The sequence below is a fragment of the Dromaius novaehollandiae genome, chromosome 8 (assembly GCF_036370855.1).
Source record: "Dromaius novaehollandiae isolate bDroNov1 chromosome 8, bDroNov1.hap1, whole genome shotgun sequence".
In the NCBI taxonomy this organism is placed as follows: Eukaryota; Metazoa; Chordata; class Aves; order Casuariiformes; family Dromaiidae; genus Dromaius; species Dromaius novaehollandiae.
The window spans coordinates 29,771,486-29,791,922 of NC_088105.1; the positions used below are offsets into that span (position 1 = coordinate 29,771,486).

At 48.5% G+C, this 20,437-nt stretch overlaps 1 protein-coding gene across 5 annotated transcripts in view; it reads left to right on the forward strand.

Moving 5' to 3' along the window:
• The window catches only part of PTPRF (protein tyrosine phosphatase receptor type F), a 394,663-nt gene that overhangs the window by 301,665 nt on the left and 72,561 nt on the right, over window positions 1–20,437 (forward strand). For all 5 annotated transcript variants that reach the window (XM_064516086.1, XM_064516084.1, XM_064516088.1 and 2 more), the window contains 4 exons: window positions 15,014–15,283; window positions 17,967–18,548; window positions 19,118–19,251; window positions 20,075–20,219. In XM_064516086.1, the coding sequence (XP_064372156.1) occupies window positions 15,014–15,283; window positions 17,967–18,548; window positions 19,118–19,251; window positions 20,075–20,219 (1,131 nt within the window). The remainder of the gene's footprint in view (window positions 1–15,013; window positions 15,284–17,966; window positions 18,549–19,117; window positions 19,252–20,074; window positions 20,220–20,437) is intronic.

The window sequence follows — 20,437 nt, forward strand, 5'->3', positions numbered from 1 at the left end:
CAGAATTGGAATTCCTTTCCTCCTTGAACTCCTTGACTTGGTGTCACAATTATTTTAATTGGGAGCAAGGGGTGCTTAATCCTCTTTGTCTAAACTAACCTTTGGTAGGGAGGTATAAAACAGGTCACACCCTGATGAGCCAAAGGTGCTCAGCTATGGGTGAGCAGATACTTAGACATTGCTTTGGAATGTGTGTCTTTAACAACTGAAGAATGGAACAGCTTTTTGGAGTTGTCCTGATTCATCTTCTATGCATCAATGGTTGAGCCTCTTAATACCTCTGGGTATTAATGGCTTACACTGGGCACATGCTGGAAATTAGCTGCAGTTCATGTAAAATGACTTTCTAATGGTAGTTGTGTTGCCGATTTAAAACTATTTTCAACATAGCAGAATAACTAAGTTGTATATCAGGACAGTCTCTTGCCAGTTTTCTTTCTCTACATTAAAGGTGTTTGGGTTAGCTTGGCGAGACACAAGGGCTAAATCCTCTATACGCTTTCTGCTAATTTCAGCAAAAAAAAAGCATGCTTCCTCCTATGACACTCTGTATAGCCAGAGCCGCTGGTCAGGATCCCCTGGGAAATGTAGTTTGGGATTTTCCCAAGAAGAGAAAAGCAGATTCTTATGCTGGTGCTACCCGTTGTTTGTTAGGAAGTTAGAACCAGATTTAATTTCCACATAGTAGATCAACTGTCTAATAATAAAATCTCATCTTCATTTCTTCTTTCCTCTGCTTTGAAAAAAGAAAATACAATCTTAAAAGCCGTGTAAGCATTGGTTAGTACGGAAAGAGGACATGAGAATGATTAAGTCTTCACATGCTGTGTGTTTGCTTCTAGGGGTGGCTTCTGGCATTGTCTTCTTTGCTTACTCTGGGGGAGTGCTTTTTTATTTTGCAGCCTAATTTGGATTATAAAAGTCTTCAGAAGGCTGAAGTATCCAATTAAGCATATTCAGAAGATGAAGCAATGTCTGTGTGGCGGAATCACTCATTTCACTCCCTCAATGTAATTATGGATGATTTTAAACTCCCTGTATTCTTGCAAGTTCATTTTGCAGGCAAGCTGTACTAAAACACATCCCAGACTGTCATTTTGCACTGCAAGAAAAAGGGTCTTAGTTACCAGGTTGGCTGTTGTTGCACAGGTTTGTGGGGATACCCAACCATTTTGCTGCAGTATTTGGGATGGTTTTGCTTCCTGTGACATGCTCAGACTTTCATTGCTCCTGTTTTCTATGGAGATGTGGCTGAAAATAGGCACAGCAGCTTCAAGAGTTGGAACCTCTTAAAACTTTCTGGTTTCTCTCCAATTTATGCTCTTTATTTAGCAAATGAATCCTGTAAAACTGAGAAGCGTGCTGAATTTTACACTTGGCTTGCTGCTGAACAAGGTTCCCCTGCTCAATCTGTATTGGGCACAGGCCTTGGATGGCCTGCACATGTGAGAGGATCCTGATGTTCAAGGGAGAAAACATGTTCTTAGACGTATGCCTTGCTGTTAACCATCACCTTCTCTATGCATAAATTTTTGGAACAAGCCATTTTATTGCACATAATCTTTACAATGTCAGTCTCCAGCCTGCCTGAGCCTGATAAAGCCCTGCTGTATATAAAAGACAGGATACTCCATAAATTATTAGCAGATGAAAATCACTGTATATGCTATGTCCTAGATGGTGTTTATGCTTGCAGTTTCTGATATCTAATGTTCTACAAACAAAATATCGTATCACTACTACATTAGTTAATGACATCCAAAAGTCAGTCAAACGAAGAACAGTATTTTATTTCTTTAACAAGCAAGGAAAATGTGAAAATGTCTTAATTTCTGAGGTCTGAGGTGCAGATTAAAAGAATCCCTGGCTTTTCTCCTTGTGATTGTCCTACAGTATTGTCATTAAAAGGTTCAGTGACTTCCAGCAGGGTCTTTAGAAAGTGCCTGCATCTTTGTGAGAGAAGACGTTAATTAATGCTAAATTACAGTGAAGTTAAGTGTTTCAGCTGTACCGCCACTGCATGGTGGTTTCATACTGGTTGACCTTCTTACAGCGAATACCCAAGAAGTTAGCCACTTACTGGCAAGCGTGGCCGAGTACTGCTTGTCCTGCAGTTGTACAAGCAGCAATATTAACATCCACCCTATGTAATTCTCAGAAGTGCTTGTGCCTGCTCTCATTCATAACCTATTGTTTTTTTAATAGTTCAGCTGTTTGTTTGCCTCTTGACTCTTGGGGTTTATGTTTTTGATCACATCCCCCCTTTTGCAGCCTCCCAGGTAATCCTGGGTGTGCGGTGTTAGAAAGCACAGGCTCGTTAGCATCTTCAGCCTATTTCTCATGCTAACAAAGGAAGAAAGTAGGTGCTGAGAAAGAGTATCCAGGCACTGCTCAGGGCTTCCCATATCAATGAAGGAGGAGGAGGAGGAAGGAGCAGGCTGTACCAGTGTCTTGTCTCCAGAAATCCTTCCGAGCCAGCACAGATGGATTTCATTAAAAGTTAAAACATTTCCACACTAGGGATTTGTAAAGGAAAATGGATGCATTTTCCTTGAAGCTATTATTTTCATCTCACTAACTGTGCTGAAAAGCAACCCTCATAAGCATTCTGCTTCTGAACTGATAGGTCTGTCTGTCCATCGCTGCAGAGCTGGTACGGGCTGGGGAGCCGCGCTGGGAGTGGATGCCTCCCACTGTCGCTGTTCAAGCTGCCGAGCGCAGAGGGTTACAGGCAACTTGGGCACTGCCGGAGGAGCACGAGCAGCGTGAAAGGCAGGGGCAGGGAGTGTGCCCGGCAAGCGTGGCTAGCTGGGGTGTGACGGGGACTTTGGAAGGGGTGCAGTAGCATGTCCTTGTCCTGCCGGTGCGGGTGTGCTTGACGATGCTGCTTCAGATGTCATCTTTCCCACCACAGAGGAGCACTCATCCGGTTGTGGTCCATGGTTACATGTGTCGCAGCACCTCAAAACCATGATTAGATTTGGGACTTAGTGGTGCTGCAGGGGGAGGGGAAAGGAATAGAAACATATGGAAGAAGTGATTTCTGTAATGCAAAGAGCTTACTGTCTAATTTAGCAGCAAAAATCCAAGAAGTTGATGATTCAAGACATATAAGAAATTGATCGAAGAGTAGAAGAGAGATTGGACCTAGCATGAGAAACAGATTGCGTCATTTCCCTGTGCTCCCTGGGAGTGGAGTATGATGGTACTGATTCACCTAAGCCTTTGGGTTTGTATGAATACATTTTGCTCTTGCTTTGCCTATAGCTGAGGGGCATCTGCACAAAGAGGTTTTCAGCCAGGAGGCTTGTACAGCTGTGCCTGTGGAGGCAGTGGCCTCTCTGGTGCCCCCCTCAAAGCAGGCACACTTGGCTGCTTCCCTGCCTGAGGGATCTGTTCTGCCCTTCTCCTCCTGTACAGATGGCATTAATTTTTTTCATACTTAAGTGAAGCAAAGGAACAGAAAGGCTTATAAAAACACTATGGAGTTCAGTAGGCCTGGTTCCTGACGCTGCTGCTTGGAACGGTGAGCAGTACAGATGCTGTTAGGGTAGCACTTATTGGAGTATTTGCTGTGTACTTCCTGGCAAGTGAGAAATTTGCTGTCCAGTTTTCCTTTCTTACATGCTACTTTTTAAACTTTCAAGGCATAGATGGAAGAGGTATTTGGCGTGTCCTGGTGAGGCAAGTGCAGTAAGTTCCCTGTCTCAAAATGTGGCACATACTGTGCAGAACTGGCTGCACAGCTGCTTTTAAAGAAAGACCATTTTAAACAGAAATGTCTCCTCTACCCCCAAATTCCAAGCTACTAAATCAGACTGCAGTAAATAGAAATGGTATTACTGCAAAAATCTGTACTTGATCTGCCTTTTGAAAGGCCAGGCTCATATTTGATTTGGTAGGAGGATAACTTGCTTGGAGTCTGAAGTTTTATTTGCCAAGTTTCAGTAAGGAGCCATCCCAAGATGAAATTAGGATTGTAGCTCTGTCCCTACCCCGGCCTCCACAGGGTTTTGCACTTGGTGACTTGGTGGTAGCCCAGGCTCAGACACAGTAGGAACTCACCGAGGTGGTTATTTGCGGCTATACGATGTTTGTTGCAGTGGGGATCTTGTGTAAATAATAATAATTCTGAATGACTGACATGGGCCTGGAGCAACAAGACTTGAAGCCTTTAAAAAGGACATTTTGTGCTTACATAATATTAAAACAGCTAAAATAGCAAGAGAAGTCAAAGCTGGAGGGTATTGCCAGCAGAGGACAGTGGTCAAACAAGCAGCTATCAAAAACAGGGGTGCCTGAAAAGTGGCTAGATAATAGGGAACCCGTTTCTTTGCAACCCGAAGCAGTGTGCTCGGTTAAACGTGCCTCTCGCCAGGGCTGGCTGGGGAAGTCACTTGAGCACAGAAGGGCACTGCCGGTGCTCAAGGGCCGACAGCGATTGCAGCCAAGCAGAGACAGCAGAGCCCTGCAGGGGAGATGCCTGGATGAGCAGCAGCATGGAGAGGCTGGTGAGTCAGACCGGACAACCTGCCTCGAACAGGCACATCTGCCCTGGACCTTCAACAGAAGCAAAACCAGTCTGAGATAGGAAAACCAGTCTGACATAGCAGCCGTAGAGTAACCGTCTGTGGGCAGCTGGCATCTGGCTGAGAAGGGAGGGAGGGAGGGAAGGTCACAGGCCGTGATCTCCACCTGCACGCTCAGCGCAGTCCTCACCTCAAGACAATGCTGTAGTATATTCCCTAGAGCAATGACCCTTTGATGAAGAAAGTGCACTGTCTTTTACAGGATTTCCATATTTTTAAGGGCAGTTCCTCTGTTCCCAGGTGCTGCCCCATGCTGAAGTTACTGCTATAACCGAAGTTAGAGCAGCGGTAATTTGGGCAGATGCACCTTGGCTATTTTTCAGCCAGCTCGGTGTGAACGCAGCTGGCAGTGCAGCCGGAGTGGCAGTCAGCGTCCGCTGCCCGTGCAGGGTCTCGCTGCTCGGCCAGCATGGTGGGTCATCCTGCACCGCTCAGCACCCGGTACTGGGGCTGGCTGGCTCCGGGAAGAGCCACGGAGAGGCTTCCGCCACGTTTTTTCTTCCCCATCTATTACTGTGGATATTTTTGTCATGTTTTCTCCTGGAGTGAAAAGTGTTCACCGTCGATGTTTACATGAGCATTTTGCTGTGCCATAATAATTATAATGATTTCTGCTTAAGAAATAATAGTTTTTTGCCCTTCTCCTAGCACTTTTCATCTGAAGATTTCAATGTGCTTTACACAGCTGAACTCAGTAAGCTTAACAATTTTATTCCTTGCACAGTCTTTTGACAGTTAAAAGTGCAATGCAAGACTCAATCTGATTATTTGTAAAGTGACCTTTATGGAAAATAGAAGCAGACTGGCTGATGGCTGGGTGCGTGATAACGCAACACGGAAATGGACTTGGAAACCTATTTCCCCCTCTATCCCACATGATCTGTATAGACATCTGTAGAACAATTAGGCATGCACATCCATGCTGACTAAGTGCCCATCCCCTCCCCTGTCATATCCACTTGCGTAAAGGGTTCGGCAGTCCATCTCTGGTGCGCTGAGATTTTCCATTCTTAATTGAATTTGTGCATGTATGTGTGTGCACTATGAATGGGGAAGGATGGTTGGGTGCCCTGAGCATCCTGTCTATCTCTCTAGGAGGGAATACACTCATCACTGTGGCATGAGAACATTGTTCATTGCATATAATGGGAGGTTGTCTTATTCTCATGTAATCTGGCGAAAAAAGACAGTCTGTCCTTTTGTTCCTCTATATCTCTAAAAGCTGCAAAAAACAAAATTTGATTGTGTGGAGTCCTTGAGACACAAGATGTGCTTTTGGAGATAAGCAGGAACAGGTTCATCTGCCTCTGGATTTTTGTTAACCTCTGCGTCTTTTGGATTACAAAGTCTTTGGGTTTGCCTTTATATTAGTGTTTTGCGTAGCACCAGAGTGTTTTCAGCATAGGACAGATGCTGGTAGTTCCCAGCAGAATTGCAGAGCCAATTTGGATAATGAAATTTCTCATTACTTTTAGGAAAGTATTAACTGCCCACTCTCAAAAGCCTTAGGAATCCGTTGGTTTGTTTGAGCTAGTGATCTAAACTCTCACCTGTGCATTCCTGTCCTGGCCACAGCCCCCTGCCCTGATGCAAGGCACTTATGCCCAAGAATAGAGAAAAGCAGAGCCTCCCATAAGCCCAAAGTGCAGCAAGCTGCTGTGGTTAGAGTATTGCTGCTGCTGCGTAAGATGAGCATGCCTGTGGCAGGGTAAAAGCCGAATTCGATCAGCATGGGAATTTCTGTCTGCAGAGCGTTGGAGCCATCTGACAATCAGGACTGGGAGGCGCATTTCTGATATGGCCTTGCTCTTTCCTTCTTTGCTGTCTCCACTTGGATCTCAGAAGGAAGCCTTTTTTACCGTATGGGGTTGGCTATCCCCTGCTGGCGTTTGTGCTGTGACTTTACTTGCTTTGTCGTACACGGAGACTGGTGTAGCCAAGTCAGCTGTCAGGCAGCTCAGGTTCCCGGCAACGTGGTTGTGTGAATTTGTAATGGGGGATACGCTGGGCATCCACATCCCTAAATCCTCCATCCCTGCATGGGGCAGATTTCACTACGGCAGTTGCTGTCACTGCTCTGCATCCTTTATTCTGTAAAAAGGTGAAAAACCCGTAGATAAAACATGATCCTTAATTTAGGAGTGACACGGATAAAGAACTAGAGATAAGGGAGAATGTGAATGGGATCTGTAAGGAGATGAAACTTTCAGTTTGCCATTTATCAGTCTTTTCTCAGCTAAAGCAGCAGCTTTTTAAGCATTAACTAAGGGAATAGGAAGGAGAACTTTTTGTGCAGGTGTTCCCTCTCTTTATACAGCTGTTCCAAAATATCCTGCTACTGTTTTTTATTTTCCATAAGCCTCTAATATAATAAGAGATTAAGAGATAATCTAGCAATATTTGACAAACAGCAGGCCCCAAACTTGCTCCTGTTTGACGGACTAGAAAGTAATCTGTTTGAGTTAGTGTGTTTCACACGTCTCCTCACCTTCCCGACCGTAATCTGAAGTGTCAACACGTTGGGAAAGCCACCGCCGGCTCAGCCTCTGCTCCATGCACCCTGCCAAGGCCCGGTCCCTGCCAGGCTCCCCGAAACAAACCTTCTGGACGTGGCGCGTCCTTCCGGAGCTGGGGCTGGCAAGCGCGGGAGACAAATCCTGCTCGTTGAGAAGAGCTGAGCAGAAGGCCAGAGGCCCTTGCTGCCCGCCGAGGCCATGCAGATGCCACAGGCTCCGCTAGATTAAGAGCGAAAGTGGTGGCTTGGGAGCAGTGGGAAAGAAGTCCCTTCCGCAGGGTCTCACAAGAATAAATGAGTCCAATATTAAATGTTTTGTGGACCGAGAGGTGAATCCCAAGTCCGAAGCAGGCCAAAGGAAACCTCATCCTTGAACTAGGGCTGCTTGTTTTGTAGGTGTTCGTGTGGGGGTACTCGCCGGATATGGCCCTTGCTCACGGGTCAGCGTAGCTCAGAGTTGGCTGATGCTGGTCCTCTTGGTTAACCTGAAGAAATCAAAGCAACCGTTCTGCTGTTCTCCTCCAAGCTCCATTACGCTTCATAGGCCACTGGTATAGCTGCTGTTGACAGCTGTACCTGGTCTGTACCATGGCAGTGTTGGTTAAAATCCTGTCCTCTAATCCCTGGAAATGGCTGACTGTTCTGTATGCTGTATAATACCACATGCTGTTCTTTAATTTGCAGTGTTTCTGCTGGAAAGCAAATTCCTTCCCCCACCTTCTCCTTCCCCCATCAAAAATGTGACTCATAAGCAGTCTTTAACTATCAAATCCACTTTTGTATTCTCTCAGCGAGGGTTCGATTACAGCTGATATGCTACAGATCTGTAGCTGGAGTGAGGTCACTCCTGCTAAAGAAATAAGATCTCCTTTGTCTATAAGGAAAATGCAACTAACCTTCTACTGTCTCTCCCACAGGAACAAAATCTGGGACCTCCTCAATTCTCTCTGGGTGTTTTTGTCCTTCCGATTTCTTGTCCATCTCTCACTCGCAGCACAGTGTACTCATAAGGCTCTCCTGAAACTGAGCCCAGCTGAGACTGCACATGTCTATCAATTGTCTAATACCTCTCTGCTACATTTAGCTCTTTGTTTGGAGAGGGGGAGCAGCTCTTCATGGTAGAAGATTTTCCATTCACCACTTGGAACATTTCTTTCATACTTGACAAAATTCTGATTGACATGTATATGCTCTTCCTAGTCTGTGGTCAATGGGCTTAAAGTGCCTTTGCCATCATCTTTATAGTTGGATGGGTGCATGGGAGCGTATGAAGTCCATGTAGTGGCTGGAGTCCCTTGCTCTGTGTGTGTGTGTGTGTGTGTGTGTGTGTGTACGTGCCGTTTGCACATGTAAACATGTCTATGCTTCCAGCATCCGGCCCAGCGTGGGGCTGTCCACTGAAGCACCCTCTCTGTGAGTATGTGTGAGAAGCGCAATCCTCCCTGCCCGGTCTCCGGGAGCCTGGAGTGGGCCAGGGAGGCGGAGAGGCCGTCCCCACTCGCTGCTGGCCAGAGCAGTGTGAGTGGCGCACTCTTGGCTGTGACATGGAGTGGTGTGCGTGTGCTGTGGGAAGTCGTGGCTGACCTCTGTAGTCTTGTCTTGTCGTTTCAGTGGTGTGCGGACAGATGAAGCTTGGCCTGTTTTTACTCTCTGTGTTTTTCCTTGTCTTTTTTTATTCCCTCCTCATCTTCATCGCACTCTGCCATCAAACAAAACAAACTTTCATCTCTCAGATCAGCGAGAAGGTTGGTCCTTTTCACTTCTTATCCATCTACAGTACGCCACGTCAGATGGGACTTTTCCAGTAGGGAGAGGAGAGCCATCCCCAAAAGGGGAGGGGGCCCTACAGACTCTGGCTTCCTTCCAGGCACGGCCACGTTGTGCCTGATGAAATCTGCTTACTGTTTGCTGTGATTCTGGTGATGGCATTGATACTTTGCTTTGCATGCCTTTGTTGCTTGAGATTTAAAATGCACAGAATATACTTTGCATGCCAATACCAGCCAAGGCGATGTTGTTCAAAGGTAGGGTGGGAGGAAGTGCATGCTACTGTATGTGGGGTCCTTTAACCCATTACCTGTGCTAGCTGCCAGTCTAATACCTCTGAACTGCTGCTGCTTTCTGGCCAGAGATCAAGAGCAGTCTTTGGAAGGAGAGATCATTCTGATCTCCAGTTCCTTAGTGAGCTGCTAGGGAGAGCAGGTACCTCAATTTCTCCTGTGCCTTGGTTTTGATTTTTTCCTAAAGGAACAAAACTCGCTTTTAATCTCAGCTGTAGAAAAATCCAGCATGCTATCTCCCCTGCTGTAGAGTAGGGCAGCAGGGGAAGCTGGTGAGAGGTGGAAGGCCCTTGTGGTGAAGGCACCTTTTTTGCTCTTCTGCTGTTCTCACTCTCATGATGTGGCTGGTCTCTGTGCTCACAGGAGGGCCCTTTGCATGACCAGGGCATGGACAGGTTTGCCTCTCCTTTCTTCCCTGGGGCTGGGTTTTTCTCTTGCTGGTGGGAAGCTTGGGAGCCCTGGCAGTGGCCCCAGCCCTCCCTGGGGATGGCTCAGTGAGGGCCACAGCAGTGTGTGCAGGAGCTCGTGGCCATTCAGCAAAATGTGATCTGTGCTTTGCCCTGCTCTCTCCCACTGCCCTCAGAGAGCAGGATAAAGGACAGTAGTGAAAGGCAAGTCCAACCTTTAAATTAAATCTAGCTCCAGACCTAGCTTGAGTCACTCATGATTTCATGCTGAGGAAAGCTGGTGTTTTTGGCAGAAGTCCTGAGCTAGTCTCCAGAAGTGACTCCCTTGCCAAACAGGTACCTTGCAGGTTCATCCCTCAGCACAGCCTGGAGGTGAGGGCACCTCGTGCTGGCTCTCTGGCCCAGGCTGCTCCAGGGTAGCGGGGGGAAGGAGACCCCGACTCTTCCCACACATGCCATCAGGCAGCTGCATGGGTTGATCTTATAATCATCGCTGGAACAAGTTTTAGCAAGTTGTCATAGCAGTTGTTCCAGTACACTGACTTCATTCCCATTTCTCTCCCTGGAACGTGCTCTCGTTTAGATTGTACTGAGACATAGGGCCCTTGTTTACCCTCTAAAAATAGGATTCATAGAGGATAAAATTACCTGAGCCCAAGACAATGATGGAAAATGAGAACGAGGAAGAAAGAAAAAATTAAAGCCAAGGCCCAAAGCCTCCCAGATTTCAGTGAATTTGGAGTAATGCTGTGATGGCTCAGACACCCCTGGAGAATAAACCTTTGACAGGGCACTTAAACGTTTTAGCCGCATGGTTTAGCTGAGAGGAGGAAGCCAAGAATGGATATAAGCCAGCAGGAGTAGATAATTTCTCATTCTTTGTGTCGACCCCTCCTTCTCACCCCACCAAAAATACCCACGTACACAAATATTTAATGTGAAGCCAGAAATTAGTTTCTAAATATTCCAATGGGATTTGCCGTGCTTATAATTTGTTTGGCACTGATAATTACCTCTTACATTTTTCCAGCTTTACTTAAAACTGTGTACTGCTCACCCATGCATTTAATTATTGCTCTGCAACTGCTACAAGGTTATTTATTAACGAGTTATTTTATCTTGATACAGTGGATCTTTTCTCTTATTCTCCTCCTTAATGTTGTGTTATTTTCATCAGAGAAATTTCAGAGAGTGAATGCAAATTGCATAGCTCCACAATCTTACTCTCCCTTACTTTGCTATTAGTATGTCAGTATGCTGAATGCTGATGTGTCTCCAGTGCTGCACCACTGTAATGATATATCCTCTTTTATATGTGGTTGTCAGCGCAAATAATTAGACCTAAAAGTTATAGCTGAAATATAATCCAAAAATGGCAAGGCCCTGTTTTGGAAATTGTCTATAAAATGTCAGCACTCAAGGATGCATTGGGAGCATAAATAGTACAGCATTGTTTGAGCACAAGATGAGACTGTAAATGCATTTTTTCTGGTTCCAATTTTTCCTCTCCTGCTGCTGATTCTGTCAATAGATTGTGAGACACCAGTAACTGCCTTTCCATTTGAAGTCCTTCCTTAAAATGATAGCACAAGAGAGAGACGAAAGGTGTCTACAGCTGAGTAAACCATGCAGACCGATGATCGTGTTTGAGGATATCTCCTAAATTCACTCCTTCCCATCTCTAAGGAGTTGGTGCTGAGAAAGGAGGGAGATTGGAGCAGGGTAAATGTGTGGCTAGATCGAGATCACGTCCCCATGCACCAGCGTCTTCCAGCTTTCCTGGCTGGAGCAACAAACCAGTCTCACCTTCTGGCTGGAGGGGGGTGCTGGTGTCGTTTGCTCGGCTGTGCTGGGGCCAAGAGAGCCAGCAGGAAGAAGCCGCCTGGTTTCCCCTTCCCTAGCGACCCTGCACGGCTTTGGGTGCGTGGGCACATCCTCCGTGCACTGTCCTGTTTCCAGCAGAGCCTCGCTGTGTTGCAGCGGTGCCTCAGCCGGGGAGAGGTGGGCTGGAGCAGCAGCCCTGAGCACTCGTGCCCGGAGCCGCTGCCGAGAGCCTACCCGCCGTGCAGGGCGCGGAGAGGAGGGTGCCAGGTTCTCTGGGCGGTTACGTCGCTCTTGGAGGGAATCTGAGACATTAGGAAACAGCCACTCCAGTGGTGAAAGGAGCCAGGCAATCGATTCATGCTCTTTGCTCTCAAGGCAAGGAACGTGCACGTTAATGCATGCTGAATTATTAACATTTCTCAATCTCTAGCTTCATGGCTGTTGTGTTGCCTGCTTCCCTCCTGCCTCCCTGCAGTGCCCCCCATAAGAGCGGGGAAGGGGTCCCCGCGCTGTCTGTCTTCCCTGTCCTGTGGGATCCAGGGTGCTGCTGCTCGGGTCGCGTGGCACCGCTCACCGCTCTGGGGTTTCACCTTGCGTCCCTGGGAGCACTCTCTGGAGGGGGAATGCGCTGAGTGGTGCAGCAGCACAGAGCCCTTGCCATGCCTCTTCTTGGGGTGAATGACAATGAATCTCCTTTTTGACAGTCTGCTGGTTTAACTAAACCTCTGAATTATACTATTGTCCATTGAAATCATTTTAATATTCACAGCGGTTTTCCCTATGCTGTTCTTGCAAAACCTCCAAACCCTCTTCTTTGATCTTTATTCAAAAGGAAGATTAAAAAAAACAAAATCACAAATTCTTGTCAAGAAAATTGTAATAAAAAGGGAAAGTTCTTTGCTGCAATAAGTGAAGAGCAACAAAATTTTCTGAAGCACTTAAGGTAGCATCATGGGCTGTGCTGGCCCGTGTGATTTGACTTGTAAATTGGACAGAAATTCTGAAGAATGCTGCTGTTTGAGGAGTTAGGCTGGTTTAAATTATTACCAGACTTTCACAGTAGAAAAGCAAGAGATGTGAAGTGCTGACTTGAGCTCCCCTTCTCCCTCTGCACCGACCAGACGAGAAGCTGCCAATTATCCCCAAACGAGGATGGGAGTGTGTTGGAGCCCGTCTCGTGCTTTGCACACTCTCCTGCCAGGTTATCGTCCTGGCCGGATCCATCACTGCAGGCATTGCCCTAACCTCCTGTGTTTGAGAGCCGAACCTTGCACGAGGCGTCCGCATTCAACCACCAAGGGGCCGTATCCCAGGAGTGCCCCCTGCTCTGCAGCCCTTCGTGGAGAGCCCATCTCACCCAGCACACTCAGGAGGTCTCAGCGGTGCCCACGGCAGGCTCTTCTGCCCCTGCTCTCACAGGACTGGGTCTCAAAAGCTGGTCTTGCATGCCAGGCTCTGCCCTTCCTGCATGGGCTCTTGTGCACAAGTCTCCTGTCTGCCAGTGTCTCTGTACTTGAGTTTCTGTGCATCTTCCCTGTCCTTGTCCTGCCCTAACTTGCTCCTTTCTCTCTGTGACTCTGTAGTGGCCTCCTGTGCCTGCCAGCCTGTTTGCCTGGTGCATGCGAGTGAGTGCTCTGTGCACATCTATGGCTTTATTCTCAAAGTTTGCTTTTTTTTTTTTTAATTTTTAGTTTACTACAGTGTGGGTGGGTGGTTTTGGTCCTTGGATGGGGACAGAATTTGAACAGCTTCTACCTGAAATAACTCAACACCACGTTCATTGGAAAACAAAACCTGACTCTTAACGAACGGTGCTGGGATGCTTTGGTTGGAAATACACGCCATCATGTTAAACCATTGCCATGTCCATTGGATTAACGCTGTATTCTTATGACTGCATAGAGCTTGAGTACACTTTCAGTTGTGTCTCGTTTGGGGAGCGCTGCCCCGTCAGTCAGGTAACGCCTCACTGACGATCACTCATGTAGCTATTGATTTGAGATTTAATAATTGATTAAAAGAAACAACCAGCAAGACTTTGGATTTAGACATTTAAAAAGAAAAAAAAAAGGCAAGTTATCCTTCCCCTGGCTGGTAAGGAGCTAATGAGCCCTGTTTTGTCACCAAGACGATGTGTAGTATACACACGGTGTTGACAGTATTGTCTAATTTATCACGAAGTCTTGGCTCTGTTGTGCATGCTAGCGTGGGGGTTTCCGTGTTCTGCAAGTCTCTTGGTTTGGGGATGAATCAACAGGGAGAGCGCTAGTGCAATTCGTTTTGGGGAGAGCCAGCTTGCCACAGGGAGCTGCAGCTGCCGTGGCTTCGCCGACTCCAGAGCCGCTGCCGGGCCGGGAGCGCCGTGCCCCTCGGGCCCCACGTCCCTGCTGCCGGTCGCGCCCGCGCCATGCCCTGACCTGGTGCCGCTTCGACTCCTACCTGATTGCTGCTTCCCCTCGGCACGGCAGCTGTTTGCTGCTCTGCTGGCCTCAATCGCGCGGACGCAGGAGCGCAATCAGCAGGCAAAGGCTCCCGGGGAGTCCATCAGTCGTGAGCCCGGCCAGTGCTCTGGGGTTGCCGTCCTGGTGGGAGAGGCTAGAGGAGAACAGGGCGTCTGGGCAAGACATGCTCTAGCAGTTTCCCTTTTTAACTACAGACTAAAATGAGCTTGCCCAGAGGAGACGAAGATTTACTGAGCGCAGTTGTTTCTTTACCCTTGCTTAAATAGGCCCATAACACTAACCCTGAAGAAGGGGCCTCATTTCTCAGTGTCATTTTCCTGACGGGAATGCATATGGCAGGCAGCTTTAGAGCTTTATTGTAGCTGAGAGTTGCTTACAAATAAGTCCTGAATGAAATACCCAGCAAGGGATTGATATGAAGAGAAGCTGTGCAATGAAATAAAGAGGAATACATCTCCCGAAGTGCTGCCACAAAGGTGGGGAGGGTGCTGCCAGCCCAGCTCTCTTCTGTCAAAATGGATATGATCTCACATCTGTCAGGATTAGTTCCCTCCTGCCCAGCAAGGTGATCTGTTCAGACTCTGACAATGTCACGTGGCTCTGGTGACTATTTTTTCTGAGCCAACATAGAACCTGAGTTACATTTTGAAAGGAATTATGTTTTATTTAGCAGCACACGTGTGCTAATTCAGAAAGAAACCCTCCTGTTGCCCCTGCCCCAGCACTGCGAGGTTTAGGGGACAGCTCGCTTTGCCCTGGAGCTGATAAATGGAGCAGGTAATTCCGTTTTGCAGAGCTTCAGCGGGCCCTGTACAGAGAGTGTGTGACTGGCATTTGTGCATGCTCTCTAATTAGAGGGATGTAATTTAAATGGGGGAATGTTTCATGTTAGTAATATGATTTAAAAAGCCTGTGTTTGGAGGGAATGGATTGAGCCATCCCTTAATGAGTTCTTCTAATAAGATGCCAGTGGCTAAGGAAGGGGAGAAAAGTGTGTGCAATTTGGCAAAGCAGTGAACAGCTTTTGCACTTCATTTTATCTGTCCCGAGGGATAGACAGGCAAAACCGTTGATCCCCCCTCACGCACCCCCGCAATGCAGCCGAGTGCTGTCTGCCGGTTCTGTGGCCCTACTAGTTGTCTCCTCCTTGTTTCAGTGCGGCGTGTTGCACCTCGATTCTCTATCCCTCCGAGCAACCACGAGGTGATGCCTGGGGGGAGCGTGAACCTCACGTGCGTGGCAGTAGGTGCTCCGATGCCCTACGTGAAGTGGATGGCTGGTGTGGAGGAGCTGACCAAAGAAGATGAGATGCCCGTCGGCAGGAACGTCCTGGAGCTGAATAACATTGTGCAGTCTGCCAACTACACCTGCGTGGCCATCTCCTCCCTTGGCATGATTGAAGCCACAGCCCAGATCACTGTCAAAGGTAAGGGGTTGCCTGTTCCTTGGAGTGCTCCTTAATTGGGTTTCAAAGACGTGGCCCTTTGCCAGAGTGTTTCTGTGTACAGCCTGCAGAGCGTAGAGTCTTCTGTGACTTTTCCACCTTGTGAGGAAAGTTCACAAACCCACAACTTTGTTTTTTCTTGCTCATGTTACGGTACTTGCTTTGGAGGTCTTTTCCCCTCTCCCTACATGTGGCATGGTGGGACACAGGCTTGCGTGCTGGTTCCCCGCTATGCTGTGAGGGAACCTCACTGGGTCCGTGCTCATCTGGCAGATGGGTGCTGGACACGGAGGTTAATCCCGGCCATATGTACCGTGTCCGTGGGGACTCATCAGCATGAGCACCCTGCCCCCTTCAGAGAGGGGCTGTTTACACTCTCAGAACTGTCATATGCTCCTCTCACAGTTTTCTTTTTTCCCTTCCTGCTCTGGCTCTTTCTCTCTGTGTGTTTTGTCGCTGCCCCTAAGATATGCTTCCTGCTGCCGCCATTTCTCAGATAGCTTTGCCCCAAAGGGGGCTTTACATTACTGCCGATTGCAGTCCATGGGCCACTGGGGATGTGGCAGTCTGCCTCAGGGCTGAAGTATGTCCTGCATTTCCCGTCTGTGGCCAAGCAGGTCCACACCATCCCTTTCCTCCTCTCCTCGCAGTTGCTTTGTAGCTCAGATTTCCATAGACATGTCATCTTTTGTGTCTCTGTTCTCACAAGTCCCCTCCTGCCTTATGGCCACCTTTAGCACTGAGTCCCTGCTTGACCAATACCACAGAATTGAAACTTAGCCCTCTTTGACCTGGAGGTTAACAGCAAATTCTCTTTTCCCCAGTGCTAGTCAGAGGATCCTTTAACCTCAGTCACGCGCTGCTCACTTTCCTCACAGCAGCTGCCCCTCATCTTTCCCAGACCTTGTTTCCTTACAGAGTGAAGGAGTTGCCCATGTCTTGACTGCAATGAGTATCTGAGAGGGTGCAGAAGAATGGGGCTCAACAGGAAGGTGGTTGGGAGGAGGCGGAGGCTGCCCCACTGCGCTGATGGGTCTTGATATTTACCTCTTTGTACCAGGGCGACTCGTCCTCTCTCCCTACCCAGCTGGTGTGGTGCCTGCTGCTGCCCCATGTCTGTGAGGCCCTGGGACCTGGAGCCTCTGCTCAGCTCTTCTAGCCCCTTGCCATCTTCCTCGTTTCTCTTCCTCGCCTTTCTGCACCTTCACTCTGGACATCTTGCTGTCTCTGTCCTGGACTCCTTTACCCAGTGTTACTTCTCCTTGTGCTTGCTGGAGAATAAATCATTTGCAGGGCAAACAAGAGAAGCAAGATGATACAGAGTTGGTTGCAGTAAGTTCCCTCGTGGTAGCGGGTCTGCCCCTTACTCGCAGGCAGGCTGCACACCCAAGAGCTGGTAAGAGTCAAGCCTTTGGCCTTTACAAAGGAAAGGGTGGATGAATATCATCTGTCCCTGTAAGCCTGGAGGAGACTGCCAATTTCTTGGATGCTCTAGGAAGTGTGTTGCTTCGGGCTGTGATACGAGGAGGGATGCTTTTGTCCTCCGAGTCCTCCACAGGTGCCTGGGTGGTTGTGGGGTAGCGTGTCCCTGCCTCTCATGCCAGCTCAGCCCTCGCTGATCTTGTCAGTATCCGTGCTGCAATAGCCCTGGGAAAGGCATCCTTCCCCAATGCTCAGGGCAGGCACGCTGCTGTGCTAGCAAGCCTGTCCTCCTCAGCTGGACCACGTGGAAGCTGAAAACTTCATGGCTTTGCCAGAGAATGAAGTACTTGGGAATCTTGATTTGGGCGGAGGCATTTTTCCTCTTCCCTCTTCAAGCACAGCTGAGTACAGATCACTAATGACTTTATCTGGAGTGGTTCGTAGGCGATTTAAACTTACTGTGGACTTTAATTCACTCATTGTCTTAAAGTATTTGTGTACTCTGCAAATCTCTCTCACACACACTCACTTTCTCTTTGTTCTTCTGGTAAAATGGCAAATCTGGAAATGTTTGCTTGCAATAACTGCATTCTCATTAACGCTTCAGAGATGTCAGCGTTACAGAGTTCTTGTGTAACAATTTATTGTCTGGTTACAGTTTGACACACCACCCAGTGAAATAGTGGCTGTGAAAGTTGGTAGTTTCTCCGGCTGCATCCCTCCTGCATGTACTTTACTACTTACAAGGCTTTCTGTCCATCAACCCATCTAACAGCACTGCCCCTGAGTTTCCTATGGCCTCAGATGCTGTCCCTGTGGAAGCGGGAGCATTGCTCCCGGTTATATGTAGTGCTCTGATTGCTTTACTGTGTCCCCCTGTGAATCAGCTGTGAACGTGACTTCTGGGGCCAGCCCAGCCCAGCAAGCACCTTCCCACTGCCAGCTGAACCCCCATGACAGAAACATTCCTGCATCCCTGTTGAATTACCTTTATTTAGCCTGCTGCTGGTAAGTGCGTCAAGCACGTCTAATAACATGATTGCTCTGTTTATCCTTCCATTAAGAACCACTTCAAGCAATATATGGTAATATAAAAATGCATGTTCTAGAGTATGAAATGATTTCTGCCTTTTAAAGAAGAATGTTAATGGGAGGTGGCAGCTCCATTTTTATCCCTGTGCACATTGCAGGGTTTGAGCTGACTGAATTATTTAAATCACACCTCTCTGCCTTCCAATTGCAGCGCTGCCAAAACCTCCAACAGAGCCATTAGTGACTGAAACGACAGCTACCAGTGTGACCCTCACCTGGGATTCAGGCAACTCTGACCCCATTTCATATTACGTCATCCAGTACAAGCCCAAATCCTTGGAGGGCCAGTTCCAGGAGGTGGATGGTGTGGCAACAACCCGCTATAGTATAGGTGGACTCAGCCCCTTCTCGGAGTACGAGTTCCGGGTCATTGCAGTCAATAACATTGGCAGGGGTCCCCCCAGTGAGCTGGTTGAGGCTCGGACAGGAGAGCAAGCTCCTTCAAGTCCACCCCTCAAAGTTCAGGCACGGATGCTGAGCGCCAGCACCATGCTAGTTCAGTGGGAGCAGCCAGAGGAGCCAAACGGACAGATCCGAGGGTACCGCGTTTATTATACAACCGACCCGCATCTGCCCGTGAGCATGTGGCAGAAACACAACACTGATGACAGCCACCTCACCACCGTGGGGAGCCTCATCACAGGGACCACGTACAGCATCCGCGTCCTGGCCTTCACTTCAGTGGGCGACGGGCCCCCCTCAGACATCATCCAAGTCAAAACGCAGCAAGGGGGTATGTATAGAGCGCAGTGCCGTGGCTCTGTGCTCGGACTGGTGGTGGGCAACTGTGTGTGTCTGATCAGCACCCAGCATCGCAGCTGCGCTTGCTGCTCAAATTGTTGCATGCTAGAGTGACATCCCAGCACTACAGACGTCAGATTTAAGATAGCAGCTTGTCCTTGGGAGTTGGTATCAATCTCCATAGAAATAACATAGGCCACTGTTTTGTCTGAAATATGATGGCTAAAAAGGTGACACAAAGCCCTGAACAAGAGTGTTGACAGCTATGCAACTGTGCTTGACCCTGCTGGGGAGGCCGAGTATACCTGTGGAAGTAAGGAGCTGGGTTGCAGAGTCGGGGGCTGGAGATGAGCGCGAGGCCCATAGTCCCCAGCCTGGGCCCCACAAGTGCGTACTTGTTGCCCACGATGTTCCAAGAGCAGAGTTCTGGGGAGAGGGAAGAAAGGAGGGTCCAGAAGGAACGAAAGAGGATTCTTTCAAGGTGAAAAATTGCCTCTGCAAAGCAGTGTGACACCTTTCCAGCATCTGCCTCCTGGCACTAACCATGTGTTTGGTCCCCAGTTCCTGCCCAGCCAGCTGATTTCCAGGCAGAGGCAGAGTCTGATACTCGCATCCTGCTGACGTGGCTGCCAGCCTCTCAGGAACGCATTACCAAATACGAGCTGCTGTACTGGGAAGGAGAGGATGGTGTTCAGGTGAGGAGCCTGTCTCTGCTTCAGGCAACAGAAAGGGCCAGACATCACAGTTTAGCAGCTTGGGAAGGGTCTCTTTGCTGTGCCTTGAGCTTTGCTGTAACATTGAGCTGCAAAGGGACTGTTTCTTCTCCAGGTAATCATTCTGTCCAGTGGGCATGTGATAGGCATATGGTAGTCTCTGTCTGGCTTCTATAGAAGTTACTTCACCAGTGCTTGTTGGTCCCCACAAAGTTGCTGGTGACTGGTTTGGGACTCAAGTGCCTCCAGAAGGCCATGGCCCCATCCCTGGGGCATCCTTACTGCTGGGGTACTTGAACACTTGTGCAGGCCAGTGAGGCTTTCAGATGGGTCTGAAATGGTCTCTAAAACGTGTCTGTGCAGCTCCAAGACTGCAGCACTTCAGGAGCAGGTTGGTGGTGGCCTAGAAAGAGCCCTTCCATGTTTACTGCCAGATGCCTAAAATGTCTAGCTCTAAATATCTCAGAATCCTCTGACCTGCTCTACATGCTGTCTGCTCGTGGGGTCATTTGTACTGGTCTGTTTTCAGGACAGTGAGAGTGGGACCATGCCAGCATCACAGTGTCTCGTTGCCCTCCTCCTCCTGTGTTTATACTGGCATGAGAGCTGCCAGAGACAAGTACCCTCCAGCGAAGCGGCACCAAACAGGCCCTTTGCCAGCACTGTTCAGATGCATTAGAGATCCTGACTGCTGGGGCCAGACTGACTGATGGGGCTGCCTCTCCCTTAGTGTTGGGAGCTGAGCACCAGCTTTTATCTCTTCTCCAACTACACCAAATAACCTGTGTTTCCCTCCTTCTGCCAGCAAAAGGTGGAGTTTGACCCAACTTCCTCATATGCCGTGGAAGGTCTCAAACCAGACACGCTGTACAAGTTCCGTCTGGGAGCCCGCTCTGAGCTGGGGGTAGGAGTCTACACCCCCATGATCGAAGCCAGAACTGCCCAATCCAGTAAGTGTCTGACACCCTGCACTACTGAGGAAAAAGCAGAAACAGTCCAGTTTCCTCACCTGGGCATGGAGCGGCTTGGTGCCTCTGCCCTTGTCTGTATGCAGGGATGCTGACCTGCATTTAGCTAAAGAGAAAATGGGGAAAGTCAGCTGGGGTTTTGGATTAGGGCTCTGTGGCAGAGGGGGTACACCCAAGTGGTAAGTTCTTTCTTTGCATCC